The sequence below is a fragment of the Ahaetulla prasina genome, chromosome 10 (assembly GCF_028640845.1).
Source record: "Ahaetulla prasina isolate Xishuangbanna chromosome 10, ASM2864084v1, whole genome shotgun sequence".
NCBI lineage: Eukaryota > Metazoa > Chordata > Lepidosauria > Squamata > Colubridae > Ahaetulla > Ahaetulla prasina.
Genome location: NC_080548.1, coordinates 23,528,411 through 23,546,215, shown reverse-complemented (window position 1 = coordinate 23,546,215; position 17,805 = coordinate 23,528,411). Strand labels below are relative to the sequence as shown.

The window sequence follows — 17,805 nt, the reverse complement described above, 5'->3', positions numbered from 1 at the left end:
GAGCTTCCGGTTAGGACCTTTGTGGCTCTTTGAGTGTTTAAAGTTGCCAACCCCTGGGATAGACAGTTCTTATAAATAAGTACCAATAAAAAGGATCATGAACATGACCCCCCCCCACACACACATAACAGATGTTTCAAAATTCATAGAAAATTCAGATATAGGTCAATTTTCCCTATTTTGAAATCGTACAGATGATATGGGGATGGATGGGATAGGGAGCAATCTATTTATTTTTTATTTGATTTTTTTATTTGATTATTTATATCCCGCCATTATTGCTTGTACAAATAACTCAAGGCAATGAACATATTTACACCTTCCTCCTCTTATTTTCCCAACAATACAACCCTGTGATGAGGTGTTGTGTCTCATTCGCTTTCCCCGCAGCTGGGCCCTTCTTATCTCCTTCCGAACGCTAAGGAATGTCCTGGCATGCCTCCAGGCCCCAGCCCTGGCACCATGCTGAGACAGGCCGAGGAAGAAGAAGTGCTTCCAGCCCCCAGCCCTGGCTCCATGCCCAGGCAAACAGAGCAACTAGGCCCCTCCCCCTCCCCCACAGCATGTGAGCCTGAGGAAGGTCAATTACCAACAGCTGGAGCCTGGAGCGACCCTCGCTTCAGGAGAATTGATAGGCGGCGTCAACAGAAGGAAGGGAGGGGCAGGCCTGGATAAGTGCTGAGTCATGGAGCCACACCCCATGGCCTATATAAAGGATCTGCTTTCTGGCATTCTCTGAGTCAGGCAAAGTCTACCTTATATTGCTGAAGTCACTTCCTGGTCTCCTGCCTGTCTTGAGAACTTTGCTAAGACTTTGGCAGAGCTGCAGAAGCATGCCTGATACGGACGTCCCCGACCCGGCCGTCAGCGGAGGAGTGGGACACGACATGAGGGTTGGACTGAGAGAGAATGACTGCCACCCAGCCAACTTTCATGCCTAAGGCAGGACTGGAATTCATGGTCTCCTGGGGATTGGCTCAAAGTCATCTAGTTGTCTGTCATGGTTTAGGCGGGTCTTGAAGTCATGATCTTCTGGTGATTGGCTCAAACTCACCTAGCTGTCTGTCATGGTTAAGGCGGGTCTTGAATTCATGATCTTCTGGTGATTGGCTCAAACTCACCTAGCTGTCTGTCATGGTTAAGGCAGGTCTTGAATTCATCGTCTCTTGCTTTCTAACCTGGTTCCTTAACCTATTAGTGATAGGCCTCAAAATATTTGGAACCCCGTACACCAGAGCAACATGTGGATGCGTCAACATTAATATATCTTCAGGGCTCCTAAAGTCAATACTTGGGATGCTGTATTTATAATTTATCTCATCATCCATCTCTTCCAGATTTTTCCTGTCTACCTAATTCCCACTACGAATTATGTGGAAATGGCTGCCCTTCTACCTGTCACAATCTTGCCAGTTCCAACTCTTGCGATGCTCCATGCGTTGAAGGGTGCATCTGCGACTCTGGATTCGTCCTCAATGGGGACAAGTGCGTCCCTGTTACTGAGTGTGGTTGTGTGCATGAGGGCAGGTACTACAAAAAGGGATCAGAGTTCTACACTACAAACGCTTGTCAGGAGAAGTGTCGTTGTGTGGACGTTGGTACTGTTGACTGCCACCAGTTTTCCTGTGGGAGTTATGAGGAGTGCAGGGTGGAGAATGGCATCCAGGGCTGTTACCCTGTCGGTTATGGAACAGTGACAACATCTGGTGGAAGCCATTATACTACCTTTGATGGGAAGAGTTTTGATTTTGCTGGCTCCGGCTCTTACATCTTAACACAAGTAACCGACAAAGATACTCAGCAGGTGACGTTTTCTGTGGTGGTGGAACATGAGAATGCTGATAATGGATCTTTAGTCGAAATAACATCAGTTGTTATTTACATAAATGGAACTACTATTGTCCTGGAGAGAGGAAAGAAATGGCAAGCTAAGGTAAGCGCCTAAAGTATCAACATATGATAATATCTCCTTGTGAGCAACTATATAAAAAATAATGCGAACAATAACAATAATTTCTCTGTATATAGATAGCTTTGGTTTAATTTTGTTTAAAGTTTAGATTCTATGCTTTTCTCCTTATTCCTTAAAAAAAGCAAAATAACATTCAATGGATTTATGGCAATGGATGGAAACTAATCAAGCAGAGACGCAACATAGAACTAAGGAAAAATTTCCGAACAGTTAGAACAATTAATCATTGGAACGACTTGCCTCCAGAAGTTATAGGTGCTCCAAGACTGGAGGTTTTTTTAAGAAGAGATTGGACAGCCATTTGTCTGAAAGGGTATAGGATTTCCAGCTTTAGTAAGGGGGTTGGATTAGAAGACCTCCAAGGTCCCTTCCAACTCTGTTATTCTGTTATATATCAGTCTATGAAGAAGATGATCCCTTCTGTGCAATTCCAGATCCAAGACTTTTTTACATTATGGTTTTTTCCTGTATGTGTTGCAATGGATGCTGATGTTGGATTTGAGAGAGAATGATTCATACATTGCATCGGTGTTTCTCAACCTTGGCAACTTTCAGATACGTGGACTTCAACTCCCAGAATTCATACCAGCTTGGGAATTCTGGGAGATGAAGTCCACACACTTGAAAGTTGCCAAGGTTGAGAAACACTGCATTACAGTATAGCTAAAAGCTGTGTTTTGTGAAAGCTCTGCATTCATTGACTGAGTTCCATTCCTACAGGGCAATATGTGTCACCTTCTAGTCTGTTCATTTCCAGAGGAATTCATGTTAATCGGCCACGCACCTGCAAAATTGTAGCAAAGAATTCATTCTTTATTCTCGTTTCCCTCTTCAAGGTAAAAGACGAGCTTTACAACCTACCGTTTAGCAGAGACGATGGAGAACTCTGGATCCACCAAGAAGGGAATAATATTATTGTTCAGTCATCTGGAGGTTTCCAAGTCATTTATGACACTGCCAACTATGTCGAAGTTTATGTGCCTAGGAATTACCAAGAGCAGACATCTGGGCTTGGTGGCAATTTCAACGATAACTTGGGTGATGATTTTTTGATGCCTAATGGAACTCTCACCCCAGGTGCTGATGACTTTGGGATCTCATGGGAAGTCCCCACAGCTGGGAGCGTTTGCTCTAAGGACTGCCTGCGCAAGCTCCCTGCTTATGACGAGGCCCAAACAGCACCATATGAAGGTGACAGATACTGTGGACTCCTCAACCTTGAGACCGGCCCATTCAAAGACTGTCATTCATTTGTGAGTCCTGCGGAGTTCTATCACAACTGCCTGTACGACATGCAAGTTGTCGGCGAGGGAGCTCTCTGTCAAAACCTTCAAGCTTACACTGCTAAATGTCAAGCAGCTGGAGCTGAAATTGAAGACTGGAGAACAGCTGTCTCATGTCGTAAGTTTATAAAGTCGGCTTCCCTTATCAAGGGAAATAGTGGAATTCAAGGGTTCCCAACAGTGGTGGGAATTCAATTTTTTTTTACTACTGGTTCGATGGGCGTGGCTTGGTGGGCATAGTGTGGCTTGGTGGGCATGGCAGGGGAAGGATATTGCAAAATCTCCATTCCCACCCCATTCTGGGGCCAGCCAGAGGTGGTGTTTGCTGGTTCTCTGAACTACTTAAAGTTTCCGCTCCCGATTCTCCAGAACCTGCTGAATAGCACCCCTGGTCCCCAACCTCAGGGCCGAACCCCACTAGTGGGCCGTGAGCTATTTGCAACCAAGTCACAGAAATGGTGGGCGAGTGCACACACACATCCCCATTTGTGTGAGCAGTGAACAGTCACATACACATGCACTCTGTTTGTGTGACCACACGCTTACCAGCCACTAATGTGGAACCATCCCCACTCCTCACCTCTTCCCCTCATCCAGTCCACAAACCTGGAAAGGTTGGGAAACTGCTGTAATTTGAACCAGGTTTAAATTAACCTGGTTCCAAGGCTATAGTGACAAGTGCAACAAACTTGACAGAATGCCTCTTATGGATACTTTAAGAAACTGCCAGTACAATTGAGATAAATTCCTCATATCTAGTCTCCCTGTTTAATAATCCCCAGATTTTAGGGTTAACTTTCTTGCCAGTTTTTTGTGTAAGAGATTCTCTTTTCTCCTTTGCTCCAACACAAACCTTAATCCAGGGGTAGTCACAACCTTTTTATACCTACCGCCCACTTTTGTATCGCTGTTAGTAATAAAATTTTCTAACCTCCCACTGGTTCCACAGTAATGTGCCATGTATCATCGTCTGCACATTGGGTTTTTTTGGGGGCGGCGGCTACCAGCTCTGCTTGTCTGTTACAGCTGAGTGGTGTGGGGGGAGATGCGCGAGCTATTCTGCGATGAGGCTCTTTTGTTTGCGGTCACACTATAGCGCCATTTAGTTTCACTTACGTAACGTGACCTAAACTTATGCACAGGTGATACAAATAGTATATTTTCAGAAATTTAAATTGTCACGGGGAATTTTATGAAAACCTAATGAAAATGTTTTTAAATAATGCTATGAATTTTTTTTAAAAAAGAGTCAATTAAATTAAAAAAAAGGAAAGTGCTTCATTATCGGACAAAACCCCTACTGCTCACCATGAAAGCTGGAACGCCCACTAGTGGGCAGTAGGGACCAGGTTGACTACCACTGCCTTAATCCAATGCTACTTTCTTCCAAAGCTGGATTACAGAAAGGGTGAGAAAAGTAGTATTAAATGTAGACTATATTTCCAAATCCCTTTCCGAATGTTATATTTTGATAAGCCCATTTCAGATTTATTCTGATATCGGGTTCTTTTTTTTAATTGTTTTTTTAAATTAATTACATTTTTTCATGCTTAATAAACATCGTGTTGTCTGGGTATTTACCATAATTTGCTTAACAATACATATTACATTCTTAATCTCCACCCCTTTTTCCCAACCACTTATAAAATAGATTCCACGTTTGATAATATTCTGTATCTTTTAATGTTCAGTCTGTCCATCTCTGCACGCTCTTCTTAGTTATTTCTTCATCTCGCGGTGTTTGTTCGTTTTTCCAGCATTGATATCGGTTTCTTGTTGATTCTGCATTTGCAGTTATTATATGGGAAAAACTCCATGGGATGCAGTGAACCTGGGTAATCTATTGTGATAGAGGAAAACTTGCTTCCGTGTTGCTATTTTGTTGTATTTTATTCGGCGGCAGAAGGAAAACATTTGGCAAACCTTTTCTCCTTTTACCTCTTCAGCTCTCCTTTGTCCAGCTAATAGCCACTATGACACGTGCATTAGAGCTTGCGATTCCAGCTGTGCCAGTTTCTTCGCAGCAGTGCAATGCACTAGGAATTGTTTTGAAGGTTGCCGATGTAATGACGGCTACATGTTTGATGGGAATGCATGCGTACCTCTGGAAAAGTGTGGCTGTACACACAGTGGACTCTACTTGAAGGTAAGCTGGGGCAGTAGCCCAGTCAATTCGTTTTGACTGCTGGTGATCACGTAGATAGTAAGAGAAGGAGTGGCAGAACTTGCGGGATGGCATTAAAAGAGGGATCGACCTAGAATCCCTACATAGCTGTAAGAGAATTAATACCAACCTCCCATGAATTCCATTGACCTTTAAAACCCACAGTGGTGGATTGCTACAGGTTCGTCCTGGATTGTGCAAACTGGTAGCGGCGGTGGCGGGTGGACGGAGCTTGTGCATGCACAGGCTCCGTCTGTGCATGCACAGAAGTGTTGCACGTGTGCATGAGTGCACAAGCGCGCCCATGAGCAAACCGTTAGCGACAGGTTTTGAAACCCACCTCTGAACACCTGAGCAGGTGTTTTAACTGTTATTTGAGAAGATTCTTGTGCATAGAACATAACTGGGTTTTCATATGTGGACCTGATATTTCATACCTCACAATAGATTAGGTTTTCTACATGACAACCTATCCCTAACATGGTCTGTCAGGTCTTCCAGTAGTTAAGAGTCTGTTTAATTTTCTTCCAGTAACGCACCTTATAGTGGACTATCTGTATATAGATCTGCTTTGCCTGATTTTGGAAACACATTTTTTTCCTATTTTGAACATATACTGGTTGTTCCAAGAACAATTATTTTATTTTATTTTATTTATTTTATTATTTCAATTCCTATACCGCCCTTCTCCCGAAGGACTCAGGGCGGTTTACAGCCAACTAAGAACAACAAATATAAAAATTAAAAACAAATTTAAAAAGTTGATTTAAATAGGCTGAAAATTCTAAAAACTATTAAAAAACCCCATTAAAAAACTATTAGGCCAGTCCTGCACGATGAAATAAAAGAGCCTTCAGCTCACGCCAGAAGGCCCGGAGGTCAGGGAGTTGGCGTATCCCTGGGGGTAGCTTGTTCCAGAGGGCTGGAGCCCCCACAGAGAAGGCCCTCCCCCTGGGGGTCGCCAGTCGACATTGTCTGGCCGACGACACCCTGAGGAGACCCTCTCTGTGGGAGCGCACTGGCCGATGGGAGGCCACCGGTAGCAGCAAGTGGTCCCGTAAGTAACCCAGTCCTAAGCCATGGAGCGCTTTAAAGGTGATAACCAACACCTTGAATTGCACCCGGAAGGCAACCGGAAGCCAGTGCAGCCTGCGCAGGATAGGTGTTATATGGGAGCTTTGAGCCGCTCCCTCAATTATTGACGGATTGGCTGTTATATTGACTATTTGGAAAACCTCCAAACAGAGTAAATGCTGTGTAAAAACAGAGAATTCTCCACTCCAAGATGGGGGTGTTAATAGCACTAGCAATAGTACTTAGATGTATATACCATTTTTCAGTACTTTACAGCACTCTCTAAGAGGTTTCAGTGGGCCCTTATTTTAATGACCTCGGAAGGGTGGAAGGCTGAATCAGTCTTGAGCCGGTCAGGATTGAACTCTTGGCTGTGGACAGAGCTTGCCTGCAATAGTTCGCCTGCATTTTAACCATGCCTCATTGTACCTATTCTACATGGAGACTTAATAGTACATTAACCATTTCTCAGTGTTTCTCAACCTCAGCAGGTCTAATATCTGTGGATTTCAGTTCCTAGAATTCCACAGCCAGCATAGACACCATTCTGATAAAAGGCACATCCCTGGGCAAATCTAATTATTTATATTTATTTATTTATTTATTATTTAAATTTTTATACCGCCCTTCTCCGAGGACTCAGGGCAGTGTACAGCATAAATAAAACATAAATAACAAAAGATTTTAAAATACAATATTCAATTAAAAATCTAATTCAATACGCTGCTTATTAAAATTGTTGAATAAAAAGTAATAAATAAATTAAAACCCCTTAAAAACGCTCTAAAACCCCTCAATATTAAAATCAATCATTAGGCCAGCCCCGCTTGATGAAAGAAAAAGGTTTTGAGCTCGCGCTTAAAGGTCCGAAGATCAGGGAGAAGACGAAGTCCCACAGGTAGATCATTCCATAGGGCTGGAGCCCCCACAGAGAACGCTCTTCCTCTGGGGGTTGCCAGCCGACATTGGTTGGCCGACGGCACCCTAAGGAGGCCCTCCCTATGAGAACGCACTGGTCAATGGGAGGTAACTGACGGCAGCAGGCAGTCCCGTAGATATCCCGGTTCCATGCCATGGAGCGCCTTAAAGGTGATAACTAGAACCTTGAATCGCACCCAAAAAACCACCGGTAACCAGTGCAGCCTGCGCAGGAGAGGTGTTACATGGGAGCTACGAGAAGCTCCCTCAATCCCCCGTGTGGCCGCATTCTGCACCAGTTGGAGCCTCCTGGTGCTCTTCAAGGGGAGCCCCATGTAGAGAGCATTGCAGTAATCCAGACGGGAGGTAACGAGGGCATGAGTGACTGTGCATAACGAGTCCCGATCCAGGAAAGGGCGCAATTGGCGAATCAGGCAAACCTGATAAAAAGCTCCCCTGGCGATGTCCGTCAAATCGTCTTCTAGAGACAGCCGTGCATCCAGGAGAACGCCTAAATTGCGCACCGATTCCCTGGGGGCCAACGATTCACCCCCCACAGTCAGCAATGGAGTTAGCTGACTGTGCCGGGACGCTGGTATTCACAGCCACTCTGTCTTGGATGGGTTGAGCCGAAGTCTGTTCGTCCCCATCCACTCGCATGGCCTCAAGGCACCGAGTCATCACATCAACGGCTTCGCTGGGGTGGTTCGGGGTGCAGATGTACAGCTGAGTATCGTCAGTGTACAGTTGACAACTCACCCTGAATCCACGGATGATCTCCCCCAGTGGCTCTTCCTAATAACTCTTCCTTGTTTTTTTCCCATGTCTTCTGCAACTGGTGAGTCATCTTCATAGGCTGGAGAAAGCATCTTTTCGACCAACTGCACCGAGAAATGGACTTGTCAAGGTCTGGATCAAATTACCTTTGAGGAAACAGCATGCCGGGGTGAAGAGATCTGCGTTCTCCAAAACGGCGTGCGCGGCTGTGAGCTCAGAGAAGGCCAGTGCAAAATTTCCCGAGACGCCCAACTTGTTTCTTTTGATGGAGCTTCAGCAGGATGGAACTTCTGCGGTGGGGTTTACGACGTGTCCTCTCTGTGCGATGAGAGCGACACCGCCTGGTTCAGGGTATCTGCCAACATCGGAAAGGACTGTGAAGATAACCTGTCGGTGGTCACGGCTGTTCATGTTTACTTTGAAGAGGCTGCCATTACTCTGAAAAAGAACAACCGGATATGGGTAAGTGAGAAGGCTGGGAAGAGCGTCAAGCAGCTCTTAAGTCAGCGGTTCTCAATCTGTGGGTCGGGACCCCATTGGGGGTCGAATGGCGATTTGCCAGGGGTCGCCTAAGACCATCGGAAATATGGAAAGTAGACTTGTGAGTTGAAGAATCGCGCTCCAATGGTTGACTCCACAAGCCAGCTGCAGGCTCTTCAAATCGCTAGCCGAATTCGGCTTCAGGCGTGATCAATTAAAAAAGAGAGAAATCTTTGCTCTGATGTCTCCCTCTCAAGCCAGCTGCAATCACTCCCAATCACTAGCCTAATCTGGCTTCAGACGCGATAAACTTAATAGGAGAGGAGTCTCCGCTTTAATGCCTCCGTCCTCAAGGCAATCACAAGCAGTTCAGATCGCTAGCCAATATGGCTTCAGGCGCGATAAATTCAAAACGAAAATAATTTTACGGTTGGGGGTTGCCACATTGTGGGGAATTGTATTAAAGGGGTCGCAGCACTATAAAGGTTGAGAACCACTGTCTTAAGTCAACCGCGAAATTGTACCCAGCATCCTTGAAAGCTGCTTTCCTTCTTTTGCCTTCATCTTCTATCACCAAGTCTGCTAATTAGCTAAAAATCTGCTCCATTTCTGTGTTTCCGGTGTTTATGTGTTATTCTGTCCTTTGATTAATTTTGTAATTTGTCGAACAACCCTAAAACGAACATTAGGAAAAAAAAATTACATTCACGATCAACGATAGGCATATTTTTGTATGCAAATTTCGCACTTTTCCAATACCTTGAAAAATATATTCCTCCTCCCACCTCCCAGTAAACATTTCTATGGGCATTTTACATCAATGATACATTTCCTTGTATGGATGTTCGGGAAAAGAATAATGGACTTAAGCAAAGGCATTGCTGCTGTCATTCACAACAACACCTCCCAATTGTATTTCATTCCCATGTAAATAGAACAGAACAGAATAGAATAACAGAGTGGGAAGGGACCTTGGAGGTCTTCTAGTCCAACCCCCTGCTCAGGGGATTAATTAAAGACCAGTTTCTTATGATCCTTTCCCTATCCTCAGATCACTTTAACTTTTTATTAGCTTACAGGAGGATGGACTATTTATTTATGAAACAAATTTCTATGTCCACCCAAATCACACACAGCTGAGTTTGGATAGCTTACAACATGAAAAATCACAACATGAAAACCATAACTCCTCCAGTGGCAGCAGCAACATAATCAAATCAACCACTTGATTGATTCCATTTCCAATTGTGATCCATAAGCCTGCTGAGAAAACCATCCCTTCGGGGCCTTTCGGAAAAGCAACAAGGTGGGAACCAACCATACCTCCAGGGAAATGATGGTCCATAGAGAAGGGGCCACCTCTGAGAAGGCCCTGTCTTGTGGTCCCGTGGCGGGTTGCTACTGGTTCTCCCAGATCGGAGAACCAGTAGTGGCAGTGGTGGGAGGTTCCGCCTACCCGTTCGGATGTCTCTGCGCATGCGCAGATGCGTCACGTGCACGAAATAGCGCACATACGTCCATGAACGAACAGGTAGCGATGGGATTTGAAACCCACTGCTGTTCTATAACATACATACACTGCCTTCCTGTCCTGGTGGGCCAGATGGATGTAATAGGAGAGAGGTGGTCCTTCAGATAATCTGGGCCCAAGTCATAGGTGATCATAGCTGATCTTGAATCCCATTAAGGGAATCCTACTACGCTTACCACAATTCAGAGGTGGGTTTCAGCAGGTTCTGACCAGTTCTGGAGAACTGGTAGTGGAAATTTTGAGTAGTTCGGAGAATCGGTAGTAAAAATTCTGACTAGCCCCGCCCCCATCTATTGTCTGGCTCCCGAGTCCCAGTTGATCGGGCGGAAATGGGGATTTTGCAGTATCCTTCCCACGGAGTGGGGTGGGAATGGAGATTTTACAGTATCTTTCCGACGGAGTGGGGTGGGAATGGAGATTTTACAGTATCTTTCCCCTGCCACTCCCACCAAGCCATGCCACGTCCGCCAAGCCACACCCACAGAACCGGTGGTAAAAAAATTTGAAACCCACCACTGCCACAGTTGCCAAGAGTTAGCAGTATTTTTGTTTTGTGTGAGTGTAGAAATTTACACGTGGTGGGAAATATGCAAGAATTTTAAACCAAATCCTAAGTAAACCTTAGGTTTTTTACAGACAACATCCCCCCCGCCCCGTGACCTTCATCCATGCATGTGATATGTCTTGCCCATTTCTCATTACTGTGCATCCCATTCCTACTTTGTCTTCCCCTGAAAATATTAAATTCTTCCTTGGGGCTATCCAAATATTCCAAACCCCCAATTACAGGTAGTCCTCGATTTACAAGAGTTCACTTAGTGACCGTTCCAAGTTACAACGGCACTGAAAAAAGTGACTTAGGACCGTTTTTCACAGTTGCAACCTTTGAAGCCTCCCCACGATCAAAATTCAAACGCTTGGCAACCGGTTCACATTTAGGACGGTTGCAGTGTCTTGGGGGGGTCATGCGATCACCTTTTGTGACCTTCCGACAAGCAAAGTCAATGGGGAAGCCGGATTCACTTAACCACCGGGTTACTAACTTACCAAGTGCAGTGATTCACTTAATAGCTGTGGGCAAGAAAGGTTGTAAAATGGGGCAAAACTCACTTAACAAATGTTTCATTTCACAACAGAAAGTTCGGGCTCAGTGGTGGTTGTAAGTCGAGGACTATGGCGATCTCCAGGAGATAACCATATGCCACTGATGGCTAATTTTTTCGGCACCGTGGCCAAAGAGCATGTGTGCGTGTACGTCCCCTAAATGCAATGCGTGTGCATCCCCGTGCATGTGCCCCACCCCTGTGCTTGCACCCCTGACCCCGGGCCCATGCGCATGCACACGCATCCCCATCCATGCACCCCACTCTGCGCATTCACCCTGTCCCGCATATGTGTTGTGTCTCGTCCACTTTCACTGCAGCCGGGGCCTTCTTATCTGCTTCCGAAAGCTGAGGAATGTCCTAGTATGCCTCCCGGCCCCAGCCCTGGCTCCATGCCCTGGCAGGCTGAGAAGGAAGAAGTACCTCCAGCCCCCAGCTCTGGCTCCATGCCCAGGCAAACGGAGCAACTAGACCCCTCCCCCTCCCCCACAGCATGTGAGCCTGAGGAAGGTCAATTACCAACAGCTGCAGACTGGAGTGACCCTCGCTTCAGAAGAATTGATAGGCGGAGGCAACAGAAGGAAGGGAGGGGCAGGCCTGGATAAGTGCTGAGTCATGGAGCCACACCCCATGGCCTATATAAAGGATCTGCTTTCTGGCATTCTCTGAGTCAGGCAAAGACTAACATATCTTGCGAAGTCACTTTCTGGTCTCCTGCCTGCCTTGAGAACTTTGCTAGGACTTTGACAGAGCTGCAGAGGCACGCCTGATTCGGATTTCCCTGACCTGGCTGTCAGCGGGGGAGTGGGACACGACAATATCTGCCATGTGCCCCACATGCGTGTGTGCCCTGTGCAAATGACCTGTCCCCCCACATGTCCCCCAGCTCCCATGCATGAGCGGCAGAGACCCAAAGACCAGCTAGCCAGCGGGAGGTGACCGTGCATGCGTGACAGAGTTGAGCTGGGGTGATAGCTTGCATACTCAGGGAGAGGGCTCTGCATGCCACCTCTGGCACACATGCCATAGGTTCACCACCACTGCCATATGCCATTGTATGCGACTAACAAAGACCGACAACTTCTTTAATATAAAATTGGGCAGCTTCCGATGAACATTATGTCTACAGACAGCTTTTGTTTTTTTAACTCTGTGTATCTTTCAGGATCGGACATATTGCATTCCTGGTGGCGTTTTTATTTGTCCCAATATTTTATGTTTATTAGGTGAATGGACGGTCAGTAAACCTGCCATACAAAGTCTCCAAACGCCTGACGTTAAGCAAGGAACAGAATGGGATTGTGATTGCCCGGGGTTCCGATACACAAGTTCATTTTTCTCCTGACGGTGGGGTAATTGTAAAGGTCAAAAATATCCCTCCAGAGAAGTTATGTGGGCCGTGTGGGAACTTCAATGGAGACCCCACAGATGACTGGAAATTGCCAAATGGGGAATCTGCGAACACTGCTGAGGCTCTCTATGCTTGGAAGGCCAAGGACTTTTAAAGCGGTAAGGTATAATTCAGGCAGCAATCTTGGCAGTGTGTGTGTGTGTGTGTGTGTGTGTGTGTGTGTGTATGCGTATTCGGATCTTTTCCCATGTAAGGTTGAGAGTATCTTGGTGACGTTTTGATGAGATCTCACTCGTCATCTTCAGGCTGGTGCTTACGGCTTCATGCTTGTGCGAGTAAAGCGTGGTCAGAGCTGCCATCTCTCTATAAATACTGGTGGGGAGGTGGGGAGTGTTGGCTTTGTTGCTGTAAGCTTACCTACTAAGCAAAATCTATGAAAACATATATGTATGTATGTATGTATGTATGTATGTATGTATGTATGTATGTATGTATGTATATTAGCAAGATTGGACTTGCATTGGCGAAATCAGGAAATCCTAGGATTGTAGGCTAAGCTAGGATTTGAAATATTGCATCACAGGAAGACATTAGCAAACCACTTTTGTATAGCGGCCAGCTGGTGTTGACTCAAGAGGGTCTTTAACTTTTATCCTTTCTAATAAAATAACTGAAAGCAGATTGGGGGTGGGGGGGGAAACGACCATGAAAAATGTGATGTGCAGTTTGCATCTAAATTTACATAAAATAAAATATAGCCTTGGTTCTTGAGTAAGTTGAAGGTCAGACTGGGAAAGGTGATAAGTGCTTCTTTTCCCCCAGATCTGCATAGCAAGAAGATTGAGTAGGATAATCAACTACTTTCCTTGGTCACACAGATATAATGGATGTATGTGAAATTTGTCAGTTCCCTAGTCAAATTTAAGTTTGCTGCATCTGCCGCAGTGAGTTAAATAAGCCATTTCTTAATTAAGTTTCCTAACAGAGCAAAACCTGTTTTTATTTTGTAATGTCTTGTTTAATGAACCTTAAATTAACAGTCATTCAGCCAACAATTAAAAGTACTAATCAAATTAAGTGCTAGTTGCCACTTGGTGAATAATGTACAATAATTATAAGTGGAAAAAATAGTGCAGCACAAAATCATCATTTATAGGATTACATCAGTTTTCAGCTTTGCTTTTTTACTGTCCTATGAAACTGCTGTAGAATGTTAGTCTCCATTCCTAACTTTTTCTATAATTCTCTCCCGTTGAAAATGTTTGTGCCGAGCAAACTGGCCAAACAGAAAAGCCAAAATTTACTAGTTATTTAGCCCTCAAAAACTAATTTCTACTTTGGTGGTTCCCTTGTTGAATGTCTTCTCCAATGAGTTTCAACTCAGTGCTGCTGATTGATCTATTAAAGAAGGATCATTACTTCTAAATAGGGCCGTCACCATTGAGGAAATCTTAGCTGGTTGTAAGTTCTAATTGATTTACTTGATTAAGGTGGGGCAATTTAATTGACTCTCAACCTAAATTTGCATATGAATGATGCAAAAGAAAAAAAAATAAAACTTTGGGTTTTACATTTATTTTTATTTATTTATTTATTTAATCTCATTTTTATACCGCCCTATCTCCCAAGGGACTCAGGGCGGTTTACAGTCTAATAAAAATACATATTTTATTTATTTATTTATTTATCAAATTCATATACCGCACCATCTCCCGTAGGACTCAGGGCGGTTTACAGGCATATTAAAACAATATAACAATATAATAAATAACATTTAAAACCCAAATTAAAACTAAATATTATCCAAGCCTGATCACTAAAACAGTAAGAACCAATAAAACCCACATTAAAATTTAGTTAAAATATTTTGTTCTTAGGCTAGTCCCGCACGCTGAAATAATGGAGTCTTCAGTTCACGTCTGAAGGTCCAGAGGTCAGGGAGTTGTCGTAATCCTGGAGGAAGCTCATTCCACAGGGCTGGTGCCGCCACAGAGAAGGCCCTCCCCCTGGGGGTCGCCAACCTACATTGTTTGGTTGACGGCACCCTGAGGAGGGCCACTCTGTGGGAGCGCACAGGTCGTTGGGAGGCAATCGGTGGCAGAAGGCGGTCTCGAAGGTATCCCGGTCCTAAGCCATATAAATACAAAATAAAACACCAATTTAAAAAACTTATTAAATAAGGCCGAATATTAAAACTACAATAAGATAATAAAATCCCGTTAAAACCAAATTTAAAATTCTAGTCCAGTCCTGCGCAGATAAATAGATGTGTCTTAAGCTCGCGGCGAAAGGTTCGAAGGTCGGAAAGTTGGCGAAGTCCTGGGGGAAGTTCGTTCCAGAGGGTGGGAGCCCCCACAGAAAAGGCCCTTCCCCTGGGCGTCGCCAGCTGGCACTGCCTGGCTGATGGCATCCTGAGGAGTCCCTCCCTGTGAGAGCGCACGGGTCTGATGCACACTTCCCCATAGACCAGCACAACTATTGGTCCCTTAACACAACAAAGTCCAGATAGTTAGGTTGACATCAGTCTTCATTCTTGATTGGCCGTACTAACTTTTAGGACTATCATCAATTGAGTTCCAAAATCTATATAAAATTTCATCAACGTATTAGGTTTTTTTAAAAAAAGGTAATCCCAATGTAATCAAATGAATGACTAATAAATGTCCACTTACTGCTTGACGCCTTGCAGAAATTGGATGAATTATTCCCACTGGGTTTTATTGATGGGTTTATTGATTTTTTTTTGGAATCGATTTTGCAATTTTGCAAAATAGCCTTGGAACCGCTTCAGAAAGAACGGGCGCGTGGATATTTTGTTGCTTTCCTTTTCCTAATGCATTTCAATATCCTAGCAACCCAGGATAAATTTCCAGTGACAGAAATTGTAAGATGATAATCTTAAACCGTAAAGTGCAGAATGCAGCAGCGAAGGGGGGAGAGCTGTTAGTGCCATATAATAGCAGTAATATACTCTGCCAGTCACTGTGCTAATTGCCAATATGCTTCAGAGCAGGGGTCTCCAACCTTGGCAACTTTAAGCCTGGAGGACTTCAACTCCCAGAATTCTCCCCAGCTTTGCTGGCTGGGGAATTCTGGGAGCTGAAGTCCGCCAGGCTTAAAGTTGCCAAGGTTGGAGACCCTCTGCTTCAGAGTACAGTTCAAAGTGCTGTTTTGTAACCTCTCAAGCTCTTAAGATCTTGGTACTTTTTTTTTTTAATCTATGCAGGACCACCTGCTTCTCGGAGAACCAACCTGTTCATTGTGCTCAGCGCAGAGGGGCATGTCACTCCAATCCAACAAGACCTGAAGAATGAGGGGAAGAACACATTGCATTTCCACTGACATTCTTCTCCTAAGGAATGCTATGCTTCTGGAGAACTGGATGGTACCCTCCATTGCATCTTCTGGAGCAGGGGTCTCCAACCTTGGCAACTTTAAGACCTGTGGACCTCAACTCCCAGAATTCCTCAGCCAGCTTTGCTGAAGAATTCTGGGAGCTGAAGTCCGCGGGTCTTAAAAGTTGCCAAAGTTGGAGACCCCTGTTCTGGAGGACGTCCGGATAAAGCTCTTTTGTGATAGAACGTTTGCTTTTCAAAGACTTCTAGAGTTTATCAGATGGCAGGGTTTGTTTGTTTTTTTCTTTTTCCTGCGGTGGTGGCATGGTCTTTATTTTATGGATTTTACATATTATAGACTGCTGGGGGTGGATATAAATTTGACAGTGTATAAGTATCACAATATGAATGAATAAATGGATGAATGATGCCAAACTTAAATAAAGGACTTGTTTTTAAAACAATGTGGTATTCGATGTAGGCTATAAGAACACTGGTCCTATAAAATGGTAGCTGAGCAACTTCTGGCTTTCATTATGCAATAGTGGTGATCGTTTATTATCTTCTTTGGGGAGTGCTTATCTTATATGCTGAGATTATAGGATTTGGGACTCTTCAGGTGATGCTAAAGTCCAATCTAATCAAGGAGAGAAGTAACCTAGAACTAAGGAGAAATTTCCTGACAGTTAGAACAATCAATCAGTAGAACAACTTGCCTCCAGAAGTTGTGGTGTACAGAGTCACCCTATTGCCCCCAACCATCTGGGTCCTCATTGTACTCACCTTGGATGGATGGAAGGTCTGAGTCAACCTTGAGCCGTTGAGAATCAAATTGCTGGCAGTTGACAGAATTAGCCTGCAATACTGCATTGTAACCACTGCGCCACCGTGACTCTTAATAAGTAAGGCGAGGACTATCTATAGTAGCCTGCTTCAATAAAGCATAGTCTTAATCTCCTTTGGGATGTAATTTTCTATACTGGTCCACCTATTGGGGTCAATTGAGATCCAGAGGTACAGTGGTGAAGATACTGGTTTAAGACTGAGATAACATGGGTTCTATTCAGTGGTGGGTTGCTCCCAGTTTGGTCCGGTTCTTGCGAACTGGTAGTAAAAGTGGTGGGAGGCTCCACCCACCTGCCCGGATGTCATTATGGACGATCTGCGCTTGCGCAGAAGCATGCACATGTGCATTCCCATTGCGAACCGATAGTAAAGGTAAGTAGAACCCACCCCTGGTTCTATTCCTCCTTAGGACTGTAAATTACCTGGTGACCTTGGACTACAGGTAGTTCTCAACATATGGCCACAATTGAGCCCTAAATTTCCATTGCTAAGGAAGACATTTGTTATGCAAGTTAAAAATTCTAACAGTTCTTGCGTATTTCTATCAAGGTCATTTCCTGTATTCTCTACATTTCAATATCATTTTAAAAAGTAAATGACATTTTTAATTTTTCTCCTGACTCCATTCACTATTTTTTTTTTTTTTGCCATGCAGCCATGACAGGATGTTCAAAAGTTAAGTATCCTGATAGAGCAGTAAATACTTATTTATTTATTTATTTAATTTTGTCATAACAATATTACCCAAGCATAACACAAAATATTATATAATATATAAACATATATATGAGGAGAAACAAGGAAGTATAAGCATATATATATAGGGGAAGAAACAATAGGAGAGGAACGGTAGGCACGTTTGTGCTCTTATGCACGCCCCTTAGAGTCCTCTTAGAAATGTGGTGAGGTCAACAGTGGATAGATTTTGAATAAAGCTTTTGGGGTTATGAGAAGAGACCACAAAGTCAGGT

At 44.2% G+C, this 17,805-nt stretch overlaps 1 protein-coding gene across 2 annotated transcripts in view; it reads left to right on the top strand.

The window, feature by feature from the left end:
* The window catches only part of LOC131204825 (IgGFc-binding protein-like), a 29,928-nt gene extending 13,462 nt beyond the window's left edge, over positions 1 to 16,466 (top strand). For both annotated transcript variants that reach the window (XM_058196439.1, XM_058196438.1), the window contains 6 exons: positions 1,338 to 1,933; positions 2,809 to 3,373; positions 5,202 to 5,401; positions 8,267 to 8,650; positions 12,529 to 12,811; positions 15,880 to 16,466. In XM_058196439.1, the coding sequence (XP_058052422.1) occupies positions 1,338 to 1,933; positions 2,809 to 3,373; positions 5,202 to 5,401; positions 8,267 to 8,650; positions 12,529 to 12,807 (2,024 nt within the window). In that variant the 3' untranslated portion in view covers positions 12,808 to 12,811; positions 15,880 to 16,466. The remainder of the gene's footprint in view (positions 1 to 1,337; positions 1,934 to 2,808; positions 3,374 to 5,201; positions 5,402 to 8,266; positions 8,651 to 12,528; positions 12,812 to 15,879) is intronic.
* Positions 16,467 to 17,805: the final 1,339 nt, after the last annotated feature.